This window comes from Lactuca sativa, chromosome 8, assembly GCF_002870075.4.
Source record: "Lactuca sativa cultivar Salinas chromosome 8, Lsat_Salinas_v11, whole genome shotgun sequence".
Classification (NCBI taxonomy): Eukaryota; Viridiplantae; Streptophyta; class Magnoliopsida; order Asterales; family Asteraceae; genus Lactuca; species Lactuca sativa.
In genome coordinates, this window is record NC_056630.2 from 83,865,115 (window position 1) to 83,886,450 (window position 21,336).

The 21,336-nt window shown below is 28.1% G+C and overlaps 1 protein-coding gene across 1 annotated transcript; it reads right to left on the reverse strand.

Annotated features, from left to right (window-relative positions):
* Positions 1–13,771: 13,771 nt before the first annotated feature.
* On the reverse strand, positions 13,772–18,171 carry LOC111913751 (CSC1-like protein At4g02900). Its single transcript, XM_023909455.3, has 12 exons — positions 17,982–18,171; positions 17,026–17,365; positions 16,784–16,945; positions 16,559–16,694; positions 16,365–16,466; positions 15,957–16,073; positions 15,799–15,879; positions 15,370–15,710; positions 15,035–15,280; positions 14,632–14,956; positions 14,319–14,552; positions 13,772–14,158 (listed from the first exon to the last, which is right to left on the reverse strand). The coding sequence occupies exons 2-12, from the start codon at positions 17,337–17,339 to the stop codon at positions 13,919–13,921; spliced, it is 2,298 nt and encodes a 765-aa protein (XP_023765223.1). The 5' UTR covers positions 17,340–17,365; positions 17,982–18,171; the 3' UTR covers positions 13,772–13,918.
* Positions 18,172–21,336: the final 3,165 nt, after the last annotated feature.

The window sequence follows — 21,336 nt, forward strand, 5'->3', positions numbered from 1 at the left end:
CTTTTGCGTACAAGATCCGATTTCTACGTTCTTTATATCCACACGTTGGTATTTATGAGTACTACAACTTTCATTTAGACATTGTCGGCTAATTCTCATTATATCTCAGATTTACAAAATTGTATCGAATTTATTGCGCTCGAAGAGTAGGGACCAAGTTTCGTCCATATCTTTAACATACAAGCTCTATTATTGACGTTATTTATAAACACACATTGGTATTTATGAGTACTACAACTTTCATTTAGACCACGTTGACTAATTCTCATTTTATCTCAGATTTACAAAATTGTATTGAATTCGTCGTGCTTGAAGAGTAAGTACTGAGTTTCGTCCATATCTTTCGCATACGAGCTCCGTTTTTCGACTGTCTTTTTATCTTTTAACTCCTATTAACGATATATTAATTTTTCGTTTAGATTATTTTGGCTAAAAATCGACCGATCTAAAATTCGAATTTCGGGTTGTGCACTGTTGTGCTAAATCTTAGAAAAATCATAACTTCCTCAAACGAAGTCAGATTTGAACGTTCTTTTTATGCACACTCTCGGTTTAACATATACTACGACTTTTTTTATATCACTAAGGCTAGAAAGTATTTTATCGTAAATTCACTTTTTACGATTCCCGGTGTCGTGCCGGTTTTACCGTAAAACTTCGACAGGTCATAACTTCTTCGTTATAACTCGGATTTCAGAGTTCTTTATATGTACGAAACCCTTGTGACATATAGTATAACTTGGTCAAGATTTTTCATTCTAAATAATATTATATCAAAAAAAAAGTTATTTTTGACGTTTATTGTCTTTAAATTGACTAGCCCGAATCTGCAGGCGTTACAATTATCTCCCCTTTCGGTTGGAAAATCTGTAACTGTGCAAGCAATTGCTTCCCATCTTGGAGTCACAATATTTGGATGGAACACATCTACTCCCACAATTTGGCAAGAACATATTCATACAACCAATGATGGCAGTGGATGGTGTTAGTTCTAGCATTTCTCATGGATTTTAATATGATTTGGGTGTTAGAATGATGCAAGCCAAAAAACCTAAGTCCATAACTATCTTAATAGTATTATACTTTCGTTTTGCACATAAAAGCATTGTACTTTGAGTTGGATTTGAAGTGGTGATTGTCATTTTGACACAAGACTATATATCTACTGTTAAGGACTCATTTTCCAGGTTATAAGTCGCTTTTCGGTGTGAATTAATGGGTTAAGAGGCCATTTAACCCATAATAACCAAAGTTGTAAAATGTTGTGGATTTGACCAATCTGTCCATGTCTTAGAAAAAATCTAGAAAATTCATCAGGAGTCGAAATTACGATCTGTAAACTCTCAAAGCTTAGAAATTGAGTCTATTTTGTCCTTGATTTTTTTCTCGACCTGATATTCATCCTAACTATGGTGAAAGTGGTTGTTTTTTCAGACTGGTCCGAAATGACCTGCAATTTTGTAAAAATCATAATAACTTTTAGAAAAATGTATGGATTTGTACAAGTAGTCCCTGAACAGGTATTGACATGAACTTCATGACCATGGCTTTGTTTTATGTTTTGGATGGGTTTAAGGAGGGTAAAACAGGTCTTGAACATAGTGGAATACATTGGTGGTGTAATGAAAGAACAGAAAGAGTTGACACACTACCAGCTTATAATTTTGGTTTTAGGTGTAACGAAAGAACCGAATACCATAAAGAGGTCAATGGTTGATTAGTTTTGGTCTTCATTTTTCTTCAATAAACTTATTTCATTTATATTTTTATATTTCTGGCAGTTTTATTCTAAGCTGGAGGAAAATATCCTTGCAAAAAAAGAGTAAAATAATTTGCTTTGAGCAAAAACCATGATATATATAGTTAATTATTTCTATTGGAAAATATCTAATCTAAGGTACTTTACTTTAATTTATATAATGCTCAATAACAATAATGATTTTTAAAAAATGCCAAAATTTCAATTAAATTCATTTTCTTTTTCAAAAATAACTAAATTTTTTTTTATCATAACTCTATTTTAAGATTTCATTGTATTTAATTTTTTACTTTTTTTGAAAAACAACTATTTTAAATGATATATTTTTTTTGGACAATTTGAAATAATTATAGTATATATTTTAAACTACATAAAATATGTTTATATGCATTTTCTTTAACTTAATGTAATTGAAATTTATTCTTATAAAATAACATCATTTTTCTTTATTCATCAATTTAAGTTATTGTTGTTATAACATGTGAAATATCCTTTTTAGATGGTCACTACCGACCACGACAACCTACGATCTTTGCGTCTGTCCATCCTATTCAAGAAGAAACTTATCAAAACCTATCAAGAAGTGAACGAAATATAAAAATGACGCATCGAATCAACCCTCCTTTTTTAATATTATCTACATTAAACTCTCACTTTTGAATATTATCCATATCTTTTGTATGCTTTCACTACTCACTGCCACCATCAGACAATTGACTGTTCACCTTCCAATATAGAATTAATGTGTGTGTATGTGTTTACATAGGTCCTAGCAATTAGGTGAAAGTCGGTAGAGAAATTTCAATGGAAGCAACATCTGGTGCACAAAAAAAGAAGATATGGTCAAATTGAAGTTGTTTCCACCCTAAAAATTTACAAGAAAGAGGTAAACATAAATATGACCATTTATATTGTTTTTATTGGAACTTTATTAAATCTGATTGATTGAATCTATTTAATATCATATCCTACTTTTGTTAAATTTTTTTGTGTCCATGTAAATACCTCCTGTATTGCATTTTGCATTGGAGCTTATAAAATAGAAACACATGCCAAATATTATGTGTTTTTACTTTTCTGCCATCTGGATTCTATGATTTTTTTAGAGCTTATTTACTTACTATTTCTCTTATTGAAGGTGTCAAACTCCACATATGATTACCAAAGTAACTTGAAGACACTATAGGAGTTGATCTACAAGAGAGGATATAATGAGCTTCACAAGGAACAAATCCCATTAACAAACAACACCATTGTTGAGCAGGGTTTCTTTTTTGCAATTTATTTTGATTTCTTTACCAAAAAAAAGTACATCGCCGTTTGGTTCATTTTCCATATTTAAGTGGTAAATGCACTAAATAGCAATGTACTTTCAATTTACACCTTTTTTTGTTTTATGCAATCTGCTTTCATTTTTTTTTTCAAAAACCAAAGTACATTGCTATTTTTTTGTATTTTTTCAAATTTAGGTGGTAATTGCACTAAATACTAATCTACTTTCAGTTTGCACATTTTTCTTTGGATTTTTGCAAATAATTATCAAGGTATCTACATAACTAGGCTTAACTTCTCTTTTTATATTCAAGTGTTGTCCAGATAAATATTTCTAAAAAATATTCGGCCAATTGACTATATACACTTGACAAATGACAGGTAAGGATTATTAGAAAAGTATGGGTCCTTTCATTCTGATCAATATGTTATTTTATGTACTTAAAACATAGTTTCCCACATATTTTTAGGCTGGTTTCATAAGGTTTGGTGTTGGTGGTTCATATCATGGTCTGAAGCATGTTATAGAGTTCATGACATTCAATTTCTACATGTAGGTTACAATTAGATCCCTTATTATATTCTTGATGTTGGATCCATAATAGTAATCTAATCAATGCTAAAAATGTCAACAGACAACAAGCTGCTTTCTCCTCATTGGTTATATCAAATGACAGGAACAACACGTTCACTTTAATAGGGCAAATCCTACTGAGTTTCCGATGGCATTATACTATGAAAAACATTCTATTTCAAGGTAGTTCTTCCTTTTTCTTTTATTTATTTATTTTTTTAAAGTTTTTTGTAGTTCCATAATGCAACGAAATGAAAAATTTTTAGTATGACTTACAACCATTCTAATATACCATTGCTTTCATATTTTTTTGTTCAATATCTGCAGAGAGTGCAAGAGAAGGAATCTTAAGCATTTGGGATATTATAGATATCATGAAGGTAAAAACTAAAAAAATAAATTCATTCTCTTTTTCTTAGATGCTTTTTACCCTTTTTACTATTGGTATTGAGCAAATTACAGTATTGTTGATAATTAGATAAGTGAAGAGGAGATTGTTTTTTTGACAAATTGAGAAGATCCATATAATGAAAATGTTGTTTGTAAATTATACCATAAGAACTTCAAATTGCTATTTTTAACAAAGGACCAGATGGATGCAAATATTACACCGAAGTAAGAGAGTTGTTTTTGAAACATTTTTCATGTATATCGTATGTCTTGTATTGTGTTGTAAAAAGTAAACTCATCTCATTTTTTGTTGCATTTTATGGTGTCATATGACAAAATTGCTACAGTTTTAAGTATTTAATCAATAACATTTTTACAATAGAATACCTTCTAATCCCCGCAACGCGGGGAGGGGGGGAGACTTTCCTAGTCGTGACTTAATTGAGAGTTATCATTATGCAATTGAATTTTTGTAGTCACTGGCGACGCAACCTAAAGGTAACAAATTTCTTTGTTTTCTGTACTTTTATATATATGACTAGATTATTTTTTTCTTACATTTTGTAGCCATATATATATATATATATATATATATATATATATATATATATATATATATATATATATATATATATATAGAGAGAGAGAGAGAGAGAGAGAGTTAGGTTATTTTGTTTCTTATATTTATTGTGTGTTAGATTGCACCAATAGAAATTGAGTAAATTAGATAATTATTTAATTAAATAAATATAGATATTAAATGATTTCCATAATTATATGTATATTAAATGATATCAATAATTATAATTCTCTTTTTATGGAAACTAATTAAATCCGTCATTAATGTCAGCAATAACATTCTTTCAGAATGAATTCGCATCTAGGTTTTTATATATGAGTTCGTATTTTGTTTCAGGACTCACTCACTTAAAATACAATAAATTTGCATGGAATATGAAGAACAATAGTGTATTCTACTAGAATACACTCTCATTCTACTGGAATACACTCTCATTTTTATAGATATGAATTCATTCTGAAAGAATATTATTGTTAACATTAATGATGAATTTAATTCATTTCCATAAAAATGAGTTATAAGTATGGATAACATTTAATATACATATAATTAATACTAAATTCCTATTGGTGCATTGTAGCATACAATAGATGTGAAAAACATTTGAACCTACCTCTCTCTCTCTCTCTCTCTCTCTCTCTCTCTATATATATATATATATATATATATATATATATATATATATATATATATATATATATATATATATATATGGCTACTGCCATTCTTTTTGTGTATATACATTAGTTCTTCTTCTTTTTTTTTTTTTGTAATTTCTTTAATCATCAATTGCTTAATTTTCATATTTATTCGGTAAACTTGATTTGAGTCCCATGGTTTCCATTTCATATATTTTTGATAGCATGAAATTTAGAACGAAGCATATATGATTTGTAAAGTTTAGTCCCTTGGATAATACTAGCATACAATTTAGCCACTAAATTAGTTTACAAAATTATAGTTAGTATGATAATAGGTATTATTTCATGGGTAATTTTTTCCGGTGAAATCATAACTTGTGGTTTTATCCTATCATAGCTTGTGGTTTTGTAATTTTATTTTAATGTATGTGAACCATTTGATGAAATGCCTCAATGTTTTTTTAAACGAAGTTATTCGATTGAAAGTAGTATATGATTCATCTCAGTATTTGAATTATGTATGATTGGCATGTAATGAAAACCAATGGAGAATGATAGTATATTCTAGCGGAATGTATTCGGCTAGAATATATCAATCGACTTTAAGCAATAATACTCTTTCAGGTTGAATTACTGTTTTTGTTAGATTTTGATGGGGTTTTTTCTTTTTAGGTTTTGAAGAAGTTGTCATTGATGTGGAAAAGAAAGAAAACATGAAGAATGAGAATGTAGTATAGTAGAAGTTTATCAAACATGGAGAATGAGAATGTACTCTTGCAATTTGGTAAGAAGTAGCAATAATATTTATTCCGAATGGATTAACATTATATTCCCTCAGAATGTGTTAGTGTTTTACTTAGATTTTAATGTTTTATTTGATTTTTAATCATTCTCAATTTTATTCTTTAAGAAATAAATGTAATTGTTAATTTGTATTCTCTCATAACGAATGTAATTTATGTCCATAGTTTAATTATTCAATAATAAATGTAATTAATGATTCTGAAATATTAAAATTCGTTTCAAGTAAAATTTGTATTCAATTTTGATAATATATTTTTTATAGTATTATGTTAGAATATAATGTTTTTTTCAAGATAATCATTAACACAGTCTTTTATAATATTCAATTTAATAGAATTATTATCTAGAAAAATCATATTTTTAAAGTTAAGAGAATTTATTATTCAACTTCAGGTTCAAGAATTTTGTTCTTCTTCAAAGTTAACAAAATAACATTCTAACCCGAATTATAGTTCAATTAATTAAAAACTTCATAATTCAAAATTAAGACAATAAAAAATCCCTTAAAATCCGAAATTTCCCTTTCTGAATTTGGTTTCCTAATTTGAAAATAATTGAAATATACAATTTTACCCTTTTTTTAACTAATGGTAATATTTTTTTGATTTAATAATATGGATAAATGACTTTCTTAAAATAACTAAAATGATTGGTCCACAATCATTCCTACATCCACATAATAGTTAGTTAGAACACAATAACCTAAGCATAGGTGTGTATATATATATATATATATATATATATATATATATATATATATATATATATAGATGAGATCCATTGAGAACACAAAGTTTCCCGAAAACCTGAGAATTAAATGTGGAGCGTTAGATCAAAATTAAATCATTAAGGACATGATCGTCATCTTACCAATCTCATTTAATTTTAAAAAAAATTATTATTGGAAATATTAATAAAAAGTTCTAAAAATTGACATAATAAATCAAATTTCAGATTTAAAAAAAAAATCATTTTTTTCATAAGTGGAGATTTTTTTTTAATTTTTTTTAGAGAACATGAATTTAAAAAAAATGTAAAAAAATTATTCTTTTAAAAAAACTGCAATTTTAAAAATAAAATGCATTTTTAAAAAAACTGCGTTTCTTTCAAAAAAAAACTGTACTTTTTTTAAAAATTGCATTTTAAAATTGGCATAATGGTAGTTTTTTTTTTAAAAAGTTGTAGTTTTTTTTTTTTTAAAATTGCAACTTTTTTTTTTGAAAAGTTCGTAGTTTTTTTGGGAAAAAATGCAATTATTTAAAAAAAAAATGCAGCTTTTTTAACAAAAATATTTTTTTCAATTTTTTTTTAAATTCATGTTTTTTGAAAAAAAATATATATAAAAATCTCCATTTAAAAAGAAAACTGAAAATTATTTTTTTTTTAAAAAATCTGAAATTTAATTTATTATGTCAATTTTTAGAACTTTGTATTAGTATTTCCAATAACCAAATAAGATTGGTAAGATGACGATCATGCCTTTAATGAGTTAATTTTGATCTAACGCTCCACTTTTAATTATCAGGTTTTCGGGAAACTATGATTTCTCAATAGATCTCACCCTTTTCTTATACTATATAATAAAACATATTAGGCATATATTGAATTTTAAGAGGTATAAATTACAAAACTTTTTGTATAAATCAATTATGCGTAAATAATTCATTAATACTTGTCAAAAGTTTGAAGACATGAATTAAGGAAAGTATTTAAAAAAAATTCAATTTTGAACAAAATGAAAATTTTAAAATATTAAACTCATATATAATATAATTTATATTTTTTAAACTAAACACCAATATTAATTAATTTACACCACTAGTATAAACATACAATATAAAAATAAGGAATAAACATAAATATTTTATTTAAAAGTGATAATTTTTAATTACATAATAACTAATAATAAAATTTAATAATTATTTTTCATAAAAATTATTGGTCAAAAAAACTATTTATCGTCATTGTTTTGCGTGAGACACATCTCGTTTATATATATATATATATATATATATATATATATATATATATATATATATATATATATATATATATATATATATATATAGGTTTAGGTTCTATGGAAAACAAAAAAACCCTAAAAAAGACCCCCTAAAAATCATTAAAATGCATAAAAAAATACTTAGAGATTACAAAACTTTTTTTGAATTTTTTTTTATCAAAAAATCGTAACTTTTAGGTCAAAATCGCTGAAAAAAAAATTTACAAAAAAAAATTTTGATTTTTTTTCAGCGAAATTGTAAAAAATGTTGCGATTTTTTGATAAAAAAATTCAAAAAAAAGGTCTTGTGATGTCTTGGTATTTTTTTATGCATTTTTATGATTTTTAGGGATTTTTTGTTTTCCAAATAACCATTCCCTATATATATATATATATATATATATATATATATATATATATATATATATATATATATATATATATATATATATATATCCTTATTCTAATAAAAAAAAATAAGTTTAATCTTCTATTGACAAGTGTTATATAATTAGGACTCCTCATTAATGTTATATATCATCTATCAAGACACTTGTCAATCTTACATACTTATAAAGCTTGCATTTTCCCTTGATTGTCATGCATTTGAAACCCCCCATAACAATTTGCTAAAACCTCATGCATTTGAAACCCCCAAACCTTTTCACCTTCTTAATAATTGATCACACATAATCAATGGTAATTCATATGAGATAATAATTTGCTAAAACCTCATGCATTTGTATGGTATTAGAACATGTTTGAGTTTTTGGGTTTTAGACTTTAGTAAATGGGTAATCCGTTTGATATGTTGGATTTGAAGCTATCTTATTCGAATTACCCAAAACAAGAGATAAATTAATAATATATGCTCATGCATGTTTTGTACAATCCTCAATCAAAATACAATATATCATGATCATACAATTAAGTGTCTTTTATTCCATTTTTGGCTTTATAACAAAAGTTTGTTTACGTGGCGAAGAAAGAAAACTTGAAGATGAATATTTAGTTTGGATGTTTATATAAGATTTGTTTTAAATAAATAATATAGATATAAATACACAAATGTATGTCAAATACAACCCATCACAAATTTAATGTTATAAACTACAATATAATTCAAAGTGGTTTTCCAAATATAATGTTTATACTATAATATAATATATTAGAATAATATCATATAGTAGACGAATCCCACATGTTGTGCATAAATTTAGTTGCATAGATAATATATTATAATTATATTTCATTTAAAATACGTTAGGGTCATTTGGTTATTACATTGTTGTATTAGGCACTATAGTCTCATATATTTTGAATGACTCTTACAAAAATGATGTCTGTAATTTGAATATAACGTAATATCTTATGATGTTTATTGAATGATATTATCTTCGATTGAGCACTTTTTAATCAGAATCAACTTTATTATGGTTAAAAAATTTGGCTCCGTTTTTTCTTTTCATTATTTCTAGAATATGATTTTTTATATTAACTTAAAATATGTCACTATCTTAAAATAGATTGAGAATGAGATTTTTTATATTTACTTAAAATACGGCACCATTTTCTAATCAATAGTAAAACTAAGGTGCTGTTTGTTTTTTTCTGAGGCAAAATGTCTGTAGTCTGCGGACCACATCTGTAGACCTCTGCAGTAGAAAAGATGGACCAAACATCTGCAGTCTGAAAAAAGAAGATTGTTTGTTTTTTTTAACATCTGTGAGCTACTAAAATAAATTGAAATCTAAATAAATTGATTTTTTAAAACTTCAAAGTGATTTTTTAATATTTTTATGACTTTGTTATAAATAATTAACGAATCTAGATCAACTTTTATATATTATAGTATAAAAAATAAAAATAAAAATGGTATAAAGTAACGTATATATTTGATAAAAAACCAACAACTTTAGTTGCAAAGTTATAACTAAACATTATAATTAGTGATCAAAGAATTTTATACATAAATTGATGAAAATAAACTTCGGTTTTTTCAATTAAATCCATTAAAAACGTACCATAAATATTTTCTCGAGAAATTGACAATACTTTATTAAATAATGTTTTAAATTTGGCAAAAATATATAAAAATATATTATGATTTTTTTTCATATTTATATAAACAACTTCAACGACTATTATTGTAATAAATTTTTATTTATAAATTTGTCAAAAATATCATGTTTGTATCATCGAACGTTTTTTTAAGTTTTGTAATTTTTTTTTTCAAATTGTTTAGCATTAATAAAGTTACAAAAATTATAAATTAAAAAAACTTAAAAAAAAAAAGATATATATGCTTTTTTAGGCTAGAAGATGTCCGAAGATGTTAGAAGACTCTGATGCACATCTGCGCCAAGAAGAGGGTGCGCGGACATTTTTAGGTCTGCAGTCTTCAAAAAAACAAACAGTCTGCGAAGGCTAATGTTTGCGCGTGGTCTGCGCGGTGCAGACAGAAGATGTCATGCAGATCTGCAAACAAAAAACAAACACTACTTAACAAAAGTCGTTAAATATGTATTTTTATGAGGTTCAACATAAATAGACGACCACAAATGAGAATTCATATCTAATCAATCATCAACTAATTACATTAGATACTAATGTGTACATAAAAATTACATTTAAAATTTTAAACTAATAGTAAAAAAATTTCATTATTTATTATGATAAAAAATCTGTAAATCAAAAAATATGCATGTTATTTAATCGCATACAAGTTTTATGTATGAATTATTCACAATACATTAAACCATATATAACCATATTAAACTATATAATTATCCCACTTCGCAACGCGCGGACATTCGCCTAGTCTATTAATAATCAATTTCAAATTTCAAATTTAAATTTCCAATCTAATTACATTGAATTAATAATTGATTCCTCATTTTAAATTTTAAAATTTTAATTTTATCACTTTAATTATATTAAATTAATAACATTAGATTGAAAAATAAAATAAAATTAATATAGATTATAAGGTGATATAACTTCACATATTTATTTAAATCATTGATTATAATTCCCTTTATATAACTAAAAAATATTTTCTTAAATAATAATTTTTTTTAAATAATTGATTAATAAATTTGATTTTTTAATATAAAAATTTAATTAATTTTATAACTGTGGTTCTCACGGGTTATAAACTAGTATATATATATATATATATATATATATATATATATATATATATATATATATATATATATATATATATATATGTTCAGGTTCATTTGAGACCATTCTAATTTTGTGAGACCGTGAGACCAAATATAAAAATAATTTTAAAATGCAAAATAAATGAAAAAATCTAAAAATTCTTTTCTTAAATATTATTTTTGGAACTTGAATTAACTAAAAAAAATAAAAAAAAATCCATTTTTTTTTTGAAAAATACGTGAAATATTCTAAATAGAATATTACACTGACATATTCTAAAAAATAATTTTAAAATGCAAAATAAATGGAAAATCTAAAAAAAAAATTAAATATTATTTTCGGAACTTGAATTAACTAAAAAAATAAAATATATATATATATATATATTTTTTTTGAAAAATACATGAAATATTCTAAATAAAATATTACACTGTACATATTCTAAAAATAATTTTAAAATGCAAAATAAATGGAAAAATCAAAAAAATCTTTTTTTAAATATTATTTTCGGAACTTGAATTAACTAAAAAAATATAAAAAATAAAAATAAAAAAATATGTCTCACGGTCTCACAAAATATAGGTGGTCTCAAATGAATCTAACCCTACATATATATATATATAGTAGCGATAAGAACTTTTTTTTTCTGGTTCGTTCTGAGTATTTGAGGATATTTAAATCCTCAAAATTAGTCCTGATTCTCGGCCCTTTTTTATTGTAAACTTATGTATGGTGGTTTAATGAGATGATTCTATTCACCGGAAATATTCCGAATAACACAAATTAAAGCAGCCCATGATTTTGCAAATCAGATTTTGTAAATATTCGGTTAATTGAGTTATCACGTGCAATTGAATCATTGACAACTAAGATTACCCTAAACCAAATCATTGACAACTAAGATTACCCTAAACAAGTGGATGACAAAGGTGGTGATGGTGGGTAGTGCTAGCAAATTGGTGCCAGGAGACGATTATATCAATATTCTCATATCAATCAACCCTATTATTTTTATATGTAAAACAAAATCACAACTTTTTTTCTCATACATGCAATCCTATAACATGTTGTTTCTCTAAGCCCTTATCTCTATTTCCTAAATAGTATAAAAGTATATATTGGGGACAAGGTGACATAATTAAGATGGATCTTACACAACTTCATGCATGTAGCGTTATACAATTACACACCCAAAAGAACACCTTAAATAGATTTATAAATGATAGATACGCCATGCACCCTAGCTAGGCTTATTTCTATGGTTCAGGAGTTCATTCCAACCGCACTCACACTTGGTCTAGCAATCAACTTAAGCTTTGTACGACCAATATAACTAGAGACCGTATCATTGAAGCTGTCTCCATTAGCGACACTTGTTTCACCACCACCACCAACATCTGAAGGACCTCCCATCTTCATCTTCATCTTCGTGCCTTCAACATAACTACTGTACTTATCCTCACTGAAAGTCTTCTGACCAGAATCACCATTGTTGTCAGCATTATCTGAAGAGAAGTGCATCAAGTGTTTAGAGGTTTCTATCTCACAAGGAACAGACTGGGGTAGGGTAGAGGAAACATGCGGTTTCACAGTGGGGTTATAATCATTGCTTGACATTGAAGGATTCTGAACATCGTTTCTCTTTGATCTACCAAATATGGCTTCGTGTATCTTCTCACAGCAACTCTTAGAAGGGCGTTCATTTGACTCATGATTGTATGCCATTGGGTTCAACAGCTAGTGGTGCACTGAAGATATTGAGGGAACGTGTGGCTATTTAAAGAGACCTTGTTAGACTAAGAGAATTTACAACTAAAGCTTACTTTTTTTTTTCATTCACATTAGAAGTCTAAAAGAGGAAATAAAGGAGAAGGTGGATATGAAACAAGAGCTTAACCAGATTCTTAAATTGTTGAGAGAAATTCTCTTTACATTTCAAGATGTTCTGATGACATCAGATGGCTGAGGGCAGCATTCAATGATTACGCAACAGTTCTATATCTTTAAGCAAAAAATTCTATAGCCCATTAAGGGAAGCATAGGAAATAGTGGACACAAACACAAACATGTATGAACAGATGACAACAAACCGAAATATCGAATGTGCTTTTCTATTAGGTAGAATTTCTAGGTAGCATCAGATTCTAAAATTGCTTCCCCCGAGACAAAAGTTACAACACGTCGCTATCAGTTTATTTATGCAACGAAATTAAAAGTTTTTTGCTTTTATTAATTTAACTAGTTATGCTTTTAATTTGCTTTATAAGATTTTCAGTAAAAACATAACTTTGTTGCATAATTAAGTCACTACTCCCTTTAATTTGCAAAGGATAAAATTTGTTCATATCAAAAAAGTAAAAATACAGTGAAACTCGTTCTCAAAACTATATTACCCTCTTGGTCTTTTACGCTTCAACCATACCACTAAATTACCATATTACCCTCTTACATGCACTTAAACCACCACTAAATTACTTGACCTTGGTTGACCATGTTCCACTATCCCATCATTATCCTTGGTTTACCATGACTTAATAAAACCTTTATCATATTAAGTCATGTCTTCATTAAGTCAAAGTAAAAAAAGAGATACCAGCTTTCTTATACAAAGAATGAGATGAATAATAATGAAGTGCCAATGATAGGTTATCGTACAATTTCTTTCCTCAGTATATACAAAAAAAACCACATCTTTTCTTTCATAATCATCGACAAATGACGATCTTTAAACAGACAAAATACCGGATCTGTCCTCAGGACTACCTTCTCGAGTTGCAGTTTGACTCCCTCTTCTTGATGTCCGTTTTGTAGCAACAACTTGAAAATCATCTTCATCATCAAGTTCCATTGATATATCAATATCTGCACTTTTGAAAACTGGATGTATATAAGCATCCTTCAGGTACCCTTTCAGATCCAGGTGTGGTTCTGTTGCCTTTTCTAGTGTATCCTTGATCATTGCATCCTGTAATCAAGTTATTTGTTGTAAAACATAGAGGGCACTTTTGTCTTTCCACATGTCTATCAATAGTATTAGCCCCTTTTTCCTTTTATTCATATTAATGTTTGATTAATTGTTTTCCCAAACAATCAAAGTCTATTAAGTCAAAAACAAGATTTCTAACCTGTAATGGGAATTTTCTGAATGCAGATTCGAATCGGTTTTTACAAAACCTATGAAACCAGAAGGTTAAAACCGGAAGTACAAGAAGAAAAGGTGTCGAATTTGCAGCCTCTTTTGTGCTCAATAATCCCATCAACAACAACTGTGAAATCATCAAACCAATAATAATACGCCTATGAACATCTGGCCAAAACGATGCTGCACTCTCATACTTCTGGTGATACACATTGATAATCTAACACCACAAAACAAAAAAAATTACTTACAAATTCAACCTTTATATTGTGTTTCAGATATAAGCAAAATCAAGTTACCTGATGACGAAAAACCATATAAGCAAATGCGAAGAAGACAATGATGAATGGAAGGAGTATAGGAGTGATGGTTGAGTACACGAGTCCAAGCAGGAAGTACAACTGTAATCGAGGCTCAGTTACAGGCCAAAGCAATGAACCAGGATCCATGGCTTCCTCTCTGTCCTTTTCGGTTTTCACCAAGAACACGTTCTTTAAATGATAGATAACCAGTGGAACCAGTCTCAGAATCTCAGCAGCTATTCCAGCCCAACCATCGACCATGATGTAAGTGATAAAGAATGTCGCTTTCATTGGAATCGACACACCAACAGTTTCTGGAATCCTAAATTGAGTATTAGAAATGTCAAAATCATGTTGATTATGTTTAGAGAGTGAAATTTTGTGAAGAATGAAAGATTACTGGGATGGCGACTGATCCAAGAACTCTTTGAGTTGCTGAAGCGCAGTTCCAGTTATGATGCTTCCGAGAAACACGTTCACAAGCAAAAAGAGATGAAATTTTCCTGCTGATCTTGCTTCCAAAGCTGAGACTGCTGTGAGGCCTTCTATTTTAGACATTTCCATTAGAATCATGGGAAGAACGATGAGAAAAATCTTCAAAACGATCCCGGGAAGAAACCCTTGAATCACAGACTTAACCGAATCTCTGTGACAGAGAGAGAAAATAAAATAAACGCAAATTAAGAATCGATTTTGATGAAAAAACGATTTTAATCTTAGAAAGCTCTCGCTTACTTCTGGATAATGGGTTTCAGGAAGGGTAAAACTTTCTCGATTGATTCGATGTTGGCTAAAGTTTGAACAATGGCGATAGGGATCATGAAACAGAAAGTAAGACCAAAAAGAGCAACAGCCATGATTAATCTTCGAACATTGAGTTCGACAAATGGTATCGCAAGATTGTCCCAATACACATCGCGTGGCTCCGGAGCCCAATCCGTGAGCCAACGAGTCGGATTCCTCGTTTGTTGTGTTTGAGCACAAACGGCTGCACCCCATCGCGATTTGAACGAAACAAACGCAGCTGGAACTACAGCTTTCGGGTCACCAATCACCCGTTCTCGTTCTGCTAATTCCTAGTTTATCAAATCATCCGATATAACAAATTCAGTTCAAAGCAAATTCAGGTCAAGAAAGAGTAAATTCCAAATCGTGTTCACTTACTTCTTTGGCGAGCTTCTCGATTTCTTCTGTATAGTAATCAATCGCATCAATAGTCTTTCCCCAAAGTCCCCAAAAGCCTGTCTATACAGATAACGAAAATGGAATTATATTCAAACTTATAAAAACAAATTAAAGACGAACAATTTGTAGTCACAAACCTTAGTGGTAGGCCTTTTATTACTTCTTTCGTACTTATTTGAGTAGTAAGTAAGCCGATTATGCAAATCCTTACTCTTATCCACCATTTTTGCAAGCTTATTTGCATTGTACACCACCTACGATCCAAGAAACTGATATTTACATTGAATCTACATACTAACTCAAGAGAAAACTTCAAAATTGGGCAAGTTTACAGATCCTTACGCTTATCCATATGAGTTGATCTTAATACTAAAAAGGCATATTGCAAGAAATAACAACATACTTTAAAATCATGTTGCTATTCTGCAACTTGCTAATACTCAAACTCTAATCTCTTGAATACTGAGTAAAAGTCTTTCATGTGAATGTAGATTACTATTTATTGCAGTTTACCCTTTTAAATGTTCTTCAAGAAAGAAGCGAACCTTATGTACAAGATATTGATCGGGATGATTAACAATGAAGAAATGCTCAACATGTTCACTAACAGTTTCATCTGGATCTGGGGGGACATTTCTCACAAGAACCTACACATAAAACAAAAATTATAAAAGAAAAAAATATAAAACACTAATTTTTTCAAGAAAACATATATTGTGTTCACAACTCAAAAACTTACAGTATATTGATCTGGACGACGGTTTTCTGAAGCAAGAAAATGCAACCTCATGTTAGTTACAATTTTATATTCTTTATAAAGAATATAACATGTCCAAAACGTGAAGACATACGCCATTGCTATATGCACAATTAACCTGATAAACATGTCAACAAATAGTTGGATGATGGATTTCAACCTTAAACCCTTAACCTATAAAGTATAAACCCAAAAAAATATTCATACCTTTTTGATGCAGGAGGGACATTGGATATTGAAAACTTGTCTATCTCACCAAAAGTTATATCTTTCATATTAGTAGTTATATCCTTGAAATTTCCAGCTGTATAATTAACAGGTAACAGAACACCAAAAGCAAGTATAGCAATAGGAACAAATATCTTCAAGCTGCATAGAATTATTGATACTAATAAGTAAAAAAGAAAAACAATGAAGTTTCGATCAAACAGGTCAAGAAAATTACTAACCCTAGAAGATAGATTCGAATGTAGACAGCAGAATCAAGGCCAGCATGATCAATAAGCTCAGGTTCTGGCATTCTTAATGCAGCAGGCACCCAATTTAAGAATCTTAAATACATTCTAAAATCAAGATTGACAAATTTCTTTACAAGAGGTCCTGAAGTACTTGGATTTTCTCTTATGCCTTTGAGATACCATTTTGGGAAGTAAACTCGATCATTCACTGGTTGAAGGCGTAAGATTGCAAATGCCACAAGAAATAGTAGGGCAGATAGACTGTTAATGGCAGCAGACACTGTAATATCTGATACAGTAGCCATTTTCTTTCTTCAAGATCAAATGCTACCTACATTTGAACAAATAGCATTCATCAATCAAGATTTGATCGGGAAATCAAAAAAACAGATCATGGTATATATAGAAAATATAGAACCAATAGCATAATTTCAAAAGATTATAACATACCCATGTATCGAACACAAGAAGAAAGCACAAAAATCCATTGTTTAACGATATTTCGTTGGGTTTAATCTTAATCTTAGTATATTAAATCATGCCCATAAATTGGATTGTAAACATTAACCAAAGGTCAGGTTCTTGTTTCTTAAAACGAAACCAAGAATCCCAAAATAATTTCTTTCCGGGACATGTTCAAGTATCAATTGCATTGTACATATCGATACACATAGAAAATGGAAATCGAGTGCATGATCCCAAAACATTCCACCATATACGCATCAATCAAATCACAAAAAATTCCTCAAATCAAAGTTTAAAATCAATCTGATTACCAAAAAACAGAGAGAATAATACTCCAAGTAATCGCTAAAAACACATGTGCTACATGCATCAGAAACTCAAAATTGATCCAGGGTTTATTAGTATCAAAAGCAAGATTTTTGGGTTTCCGAATAATCAGAATCTTGAAAGACGAAAGATCAAGAGTTCAGAGTTCACTTTACCTTTTTTATCGGAAATAAAATAGAATGTATGTAATAATAATAATAAACAGAGTTTCTTGGAGTTGATTTGTTTCGGGTTGGGGTGAAAGACGGAGCACGGAGGAGGAAGGGCGGCAGCAACCGGCAACAAGCGTAGAACACAACGAGTGTGCCACGAAGTCGATGTTAGCTTAAACCGTTGCGTAGAATATAGAAATACAGAGATTTTTGAAATTCCCTATGTCCCATTTATTTATTAACAATTATTTTAACCAATACTATAATAGTCGGTTTGACATTGTTTTTTTTTTTATTCATCTGTGAATTTTAAATTTATATTTAAGTTCTTATAATTGTTTTATATGTATTTCTTGGTCAACATGTTTGTTATAATTTTTAAAGTATCATGTTTGGATTAAAAAAATTATAGTTAGTTTTAAGCTTTATAAAATAGATATAAACTACATTTTTAAGTTCAAAACATCACGAACCAATGCATCTTTAAACTTAATCCACGTTTTCTTCGTTGAATTTTGAGTCACGTACAAAATTATTTTATTTTGATTTATTGAACAGATGAACGTACTCCAATTATTCCTTGGTAAATATAATTCGCTTTCATTTTTTTAATTGAAATTACAAAATAAATGTTTGATTTTAATTCTCCAAGAATATGCACGTGATGCACATTATTTTAGAACTTTAGGTAATATTTTTTTATTTTTTAATATAAAACCCAACTTTAGTTAAAGAATGTTTGGAAGTGAATTACTAGAGTTGGTTGTGTGATAGAATATAATCATAATTAAGAACTATTTCTAAATAAATAAATCATAAAAAAAATAGTTTGGATGTGTCTATGAACTTATAGAAAAAATTAGATGATTAGTTTCAATATTTTACGGTTTATATCTAATTAATAACTATTAAGATCGTATTTTTTTTCCTATTTAAAACTTTGATATCCCTAATCATATATTCATAAACAAAATTTATTTATCAAATAATTAAAACCCAATTATTAAAAATTTCAATATACAATAATTAGATGATTAGATTTAAAACTCATATCTTTAACTTCCATGTTTAACCTCAAGTATTTAGTTTATATTAAAATCTTGTCTCTTTTATGTCAATATATAGTATCTTCATGTTTGGTACAACTTTAAAAAGTTATGTTACAACAAAATCTAAATATAAATAGACTGTTTAATGTTAACGGCATAGCTCATCTATCTGTTACATGAATGCAAAGCTTTTACTACTATATATTAGAAATTAGAAATTAGAAATGTGAAAATTAGTAATTAATTTTGTTTTATTTAAGCATTCAAGAAAAGTGTATTTTAGTTGGTCTTTGTACTATTCCCCCATGTGTCGCATTATGCGGGAAATGGTAGTAGCTTTCTTTGAGGATGTCAACTTTATAGTTGGCAATTGCCAACAACAACGGCAATCCTTAGGGGACGCGTTGTGTATTTATAAGTTTTTTAATAATATAAAAATCTAATAAACCTACAAAGTTATGAATCTTATAATAACTAAAAGTGTCAAATATCATACCAAACACGACTATATGACAAATTATGGAAGGTGCGACAATAACAAGAAAACTGGATATCAATGCCGGGAAGAAAAAAACAAAAATTTGGATTAATAAAACTTCACAAAGTTCCTTTTGTTAAAATAATCACCGTAAGTTAGTCAAAATAACTTTATCAGCTAAGGTATCATAGGACATATAACACAACAATATTATATGTTGATCTTCTTCCAAAATAAGGGTTTAAGTGTTGGTAGAGACATAGGTGCATTTATAAGTAATAAAGAAGTATGGTAGATTTGTTATTCCAAAAAAAATAAATAAAATAAAATAATAAAGAAACTTTTATCAATTAAAATTATGTTTTACATACTAATTGAAAAACTAGCCGACAAAAGATTGGGTATGTTTTGCATTTTTAGTTAATTAAGGATATATTTGAAAAAAAAAATCATGAAAAAATAACCTAGGTAACTTTTTAAAAAACTAGTTTTTAAGCTTTAACAAAATAATAACTTTAAAAAATTCAAAAAATAAGACTTATCAGTTAGTTATGGTGCATCATTGGTAACCAAAAAATTGATGAGAACAATGCATATTTAGGATTACAATGCTAGGGAACAATAAGTTATGAATCAATTTGTAAAAAAATAACCTAGGTAACTTGTTAAAAAACTAGTTTTTAAGCTTTGACAAAATAATAACTTAAAAAAATTCAAAAAATAAGCAAAATTATCAGTTAGTTATGGTGTCGTCATTTGTAACCAAAAAATTGATGGGAACAATGCATATTTAGGATTACAATGCTAGGGAACAATAAGTTATGAATCAATTTGTATTATTCACTTGTGTATTTTATAATTGTAAGGTGTTATAATTTTATAAATGTAAAAATTTTTATACTTAACAGAAAAACTTAAGATGTCAAAACATAAAACATTAAAAAGACAATTTGATCATTAATATTGTTGCATGACACTACAATATCAAGTATTCAACCAATTACAATTTCGTGGTGATTATTGTTCCGAAGAAAATACATAAATTCAATATATTATTTTTCTAGAGACTTGTTTTGATATCGTTTGAGATATGAGGTGTAAAATCATAAATGCATGATAGAAGATTAGAAGATAATATACATCACTTCAAAGTAACAAATACCACATTGATGACCATATCACTTTTCACATGGATGACCGTATCACTTTTGAATGGAATCATGAGACATGTTGTCCCTTTGTACACCATCTTTGTGTATAAAGATCATAGAGAAAGGTATTTATCTTGTTTCCTTTTCTAGAAAAAGCAAGATTTTTATTAAAATAAATCTAGGAAGGTTCTAAACGATACAAAATTACATAAAGAAAGCTATATTGGCAGGGCCGGTTCTGAAAAATGAAATATTCTTAAAGGCCCAGGACGAATAAGAAAAAAGGGTCCTTATGTTTATTATAATTTTGTAGTTTTAAATAAAAATATATAATGAAAAAATTTGGACCCTGTTCAGCTGCCCACTTTGCCCCCCTCTAAGCCCCCCATGTATATTGGTCACTTCACACACGAAGGATGCACCATGTGATTGTTTGGTTTCAAACCAACAAATAAAATGATAAAAATAACACAAATCACTACTACAATATACTAATTAAAAAATAATATAGAGTAAACATGGTCGAACCGTTGAGATACATAACAAACTATTTTATACCACTTTCACGTGACACATATCAGATGTTAAAGTGGGGGGTTTGTTATTAGAAATCAATAAACTTCCATAAACAAATTACAAATAAGAAATTGAAAACTAAAATTCAAAAATGAAATAGATGT

What these genes read in the sequence shown, in the direction of transcription:
- LOC111913751 (XM_023909455.3), bottom strand. Translation starts at nt 17,339, where the DNA reads ATGGCTACTGTATCAGATATTACAGTGTCTGCTGCCATTAACAGTCTA. An exon ending in ATAAAAGGCCTACCACTAAG is followed by an intron (nt 15,880 to 15,956) that starts GTTTGTGACTAC and finishes TTATCTGTATAG; the next exon opens with ACAGGCTTTTGGGGACTTTG. An exon ending in TTGGATCAGTCGCCATCCCA is followed by an intron (nt 14,957 to 15,034) that starts GTAATCTTTCAT and finishes TACTCAATTTAG; the next exon opens with GATTCCAGAAACTGTTGGTG.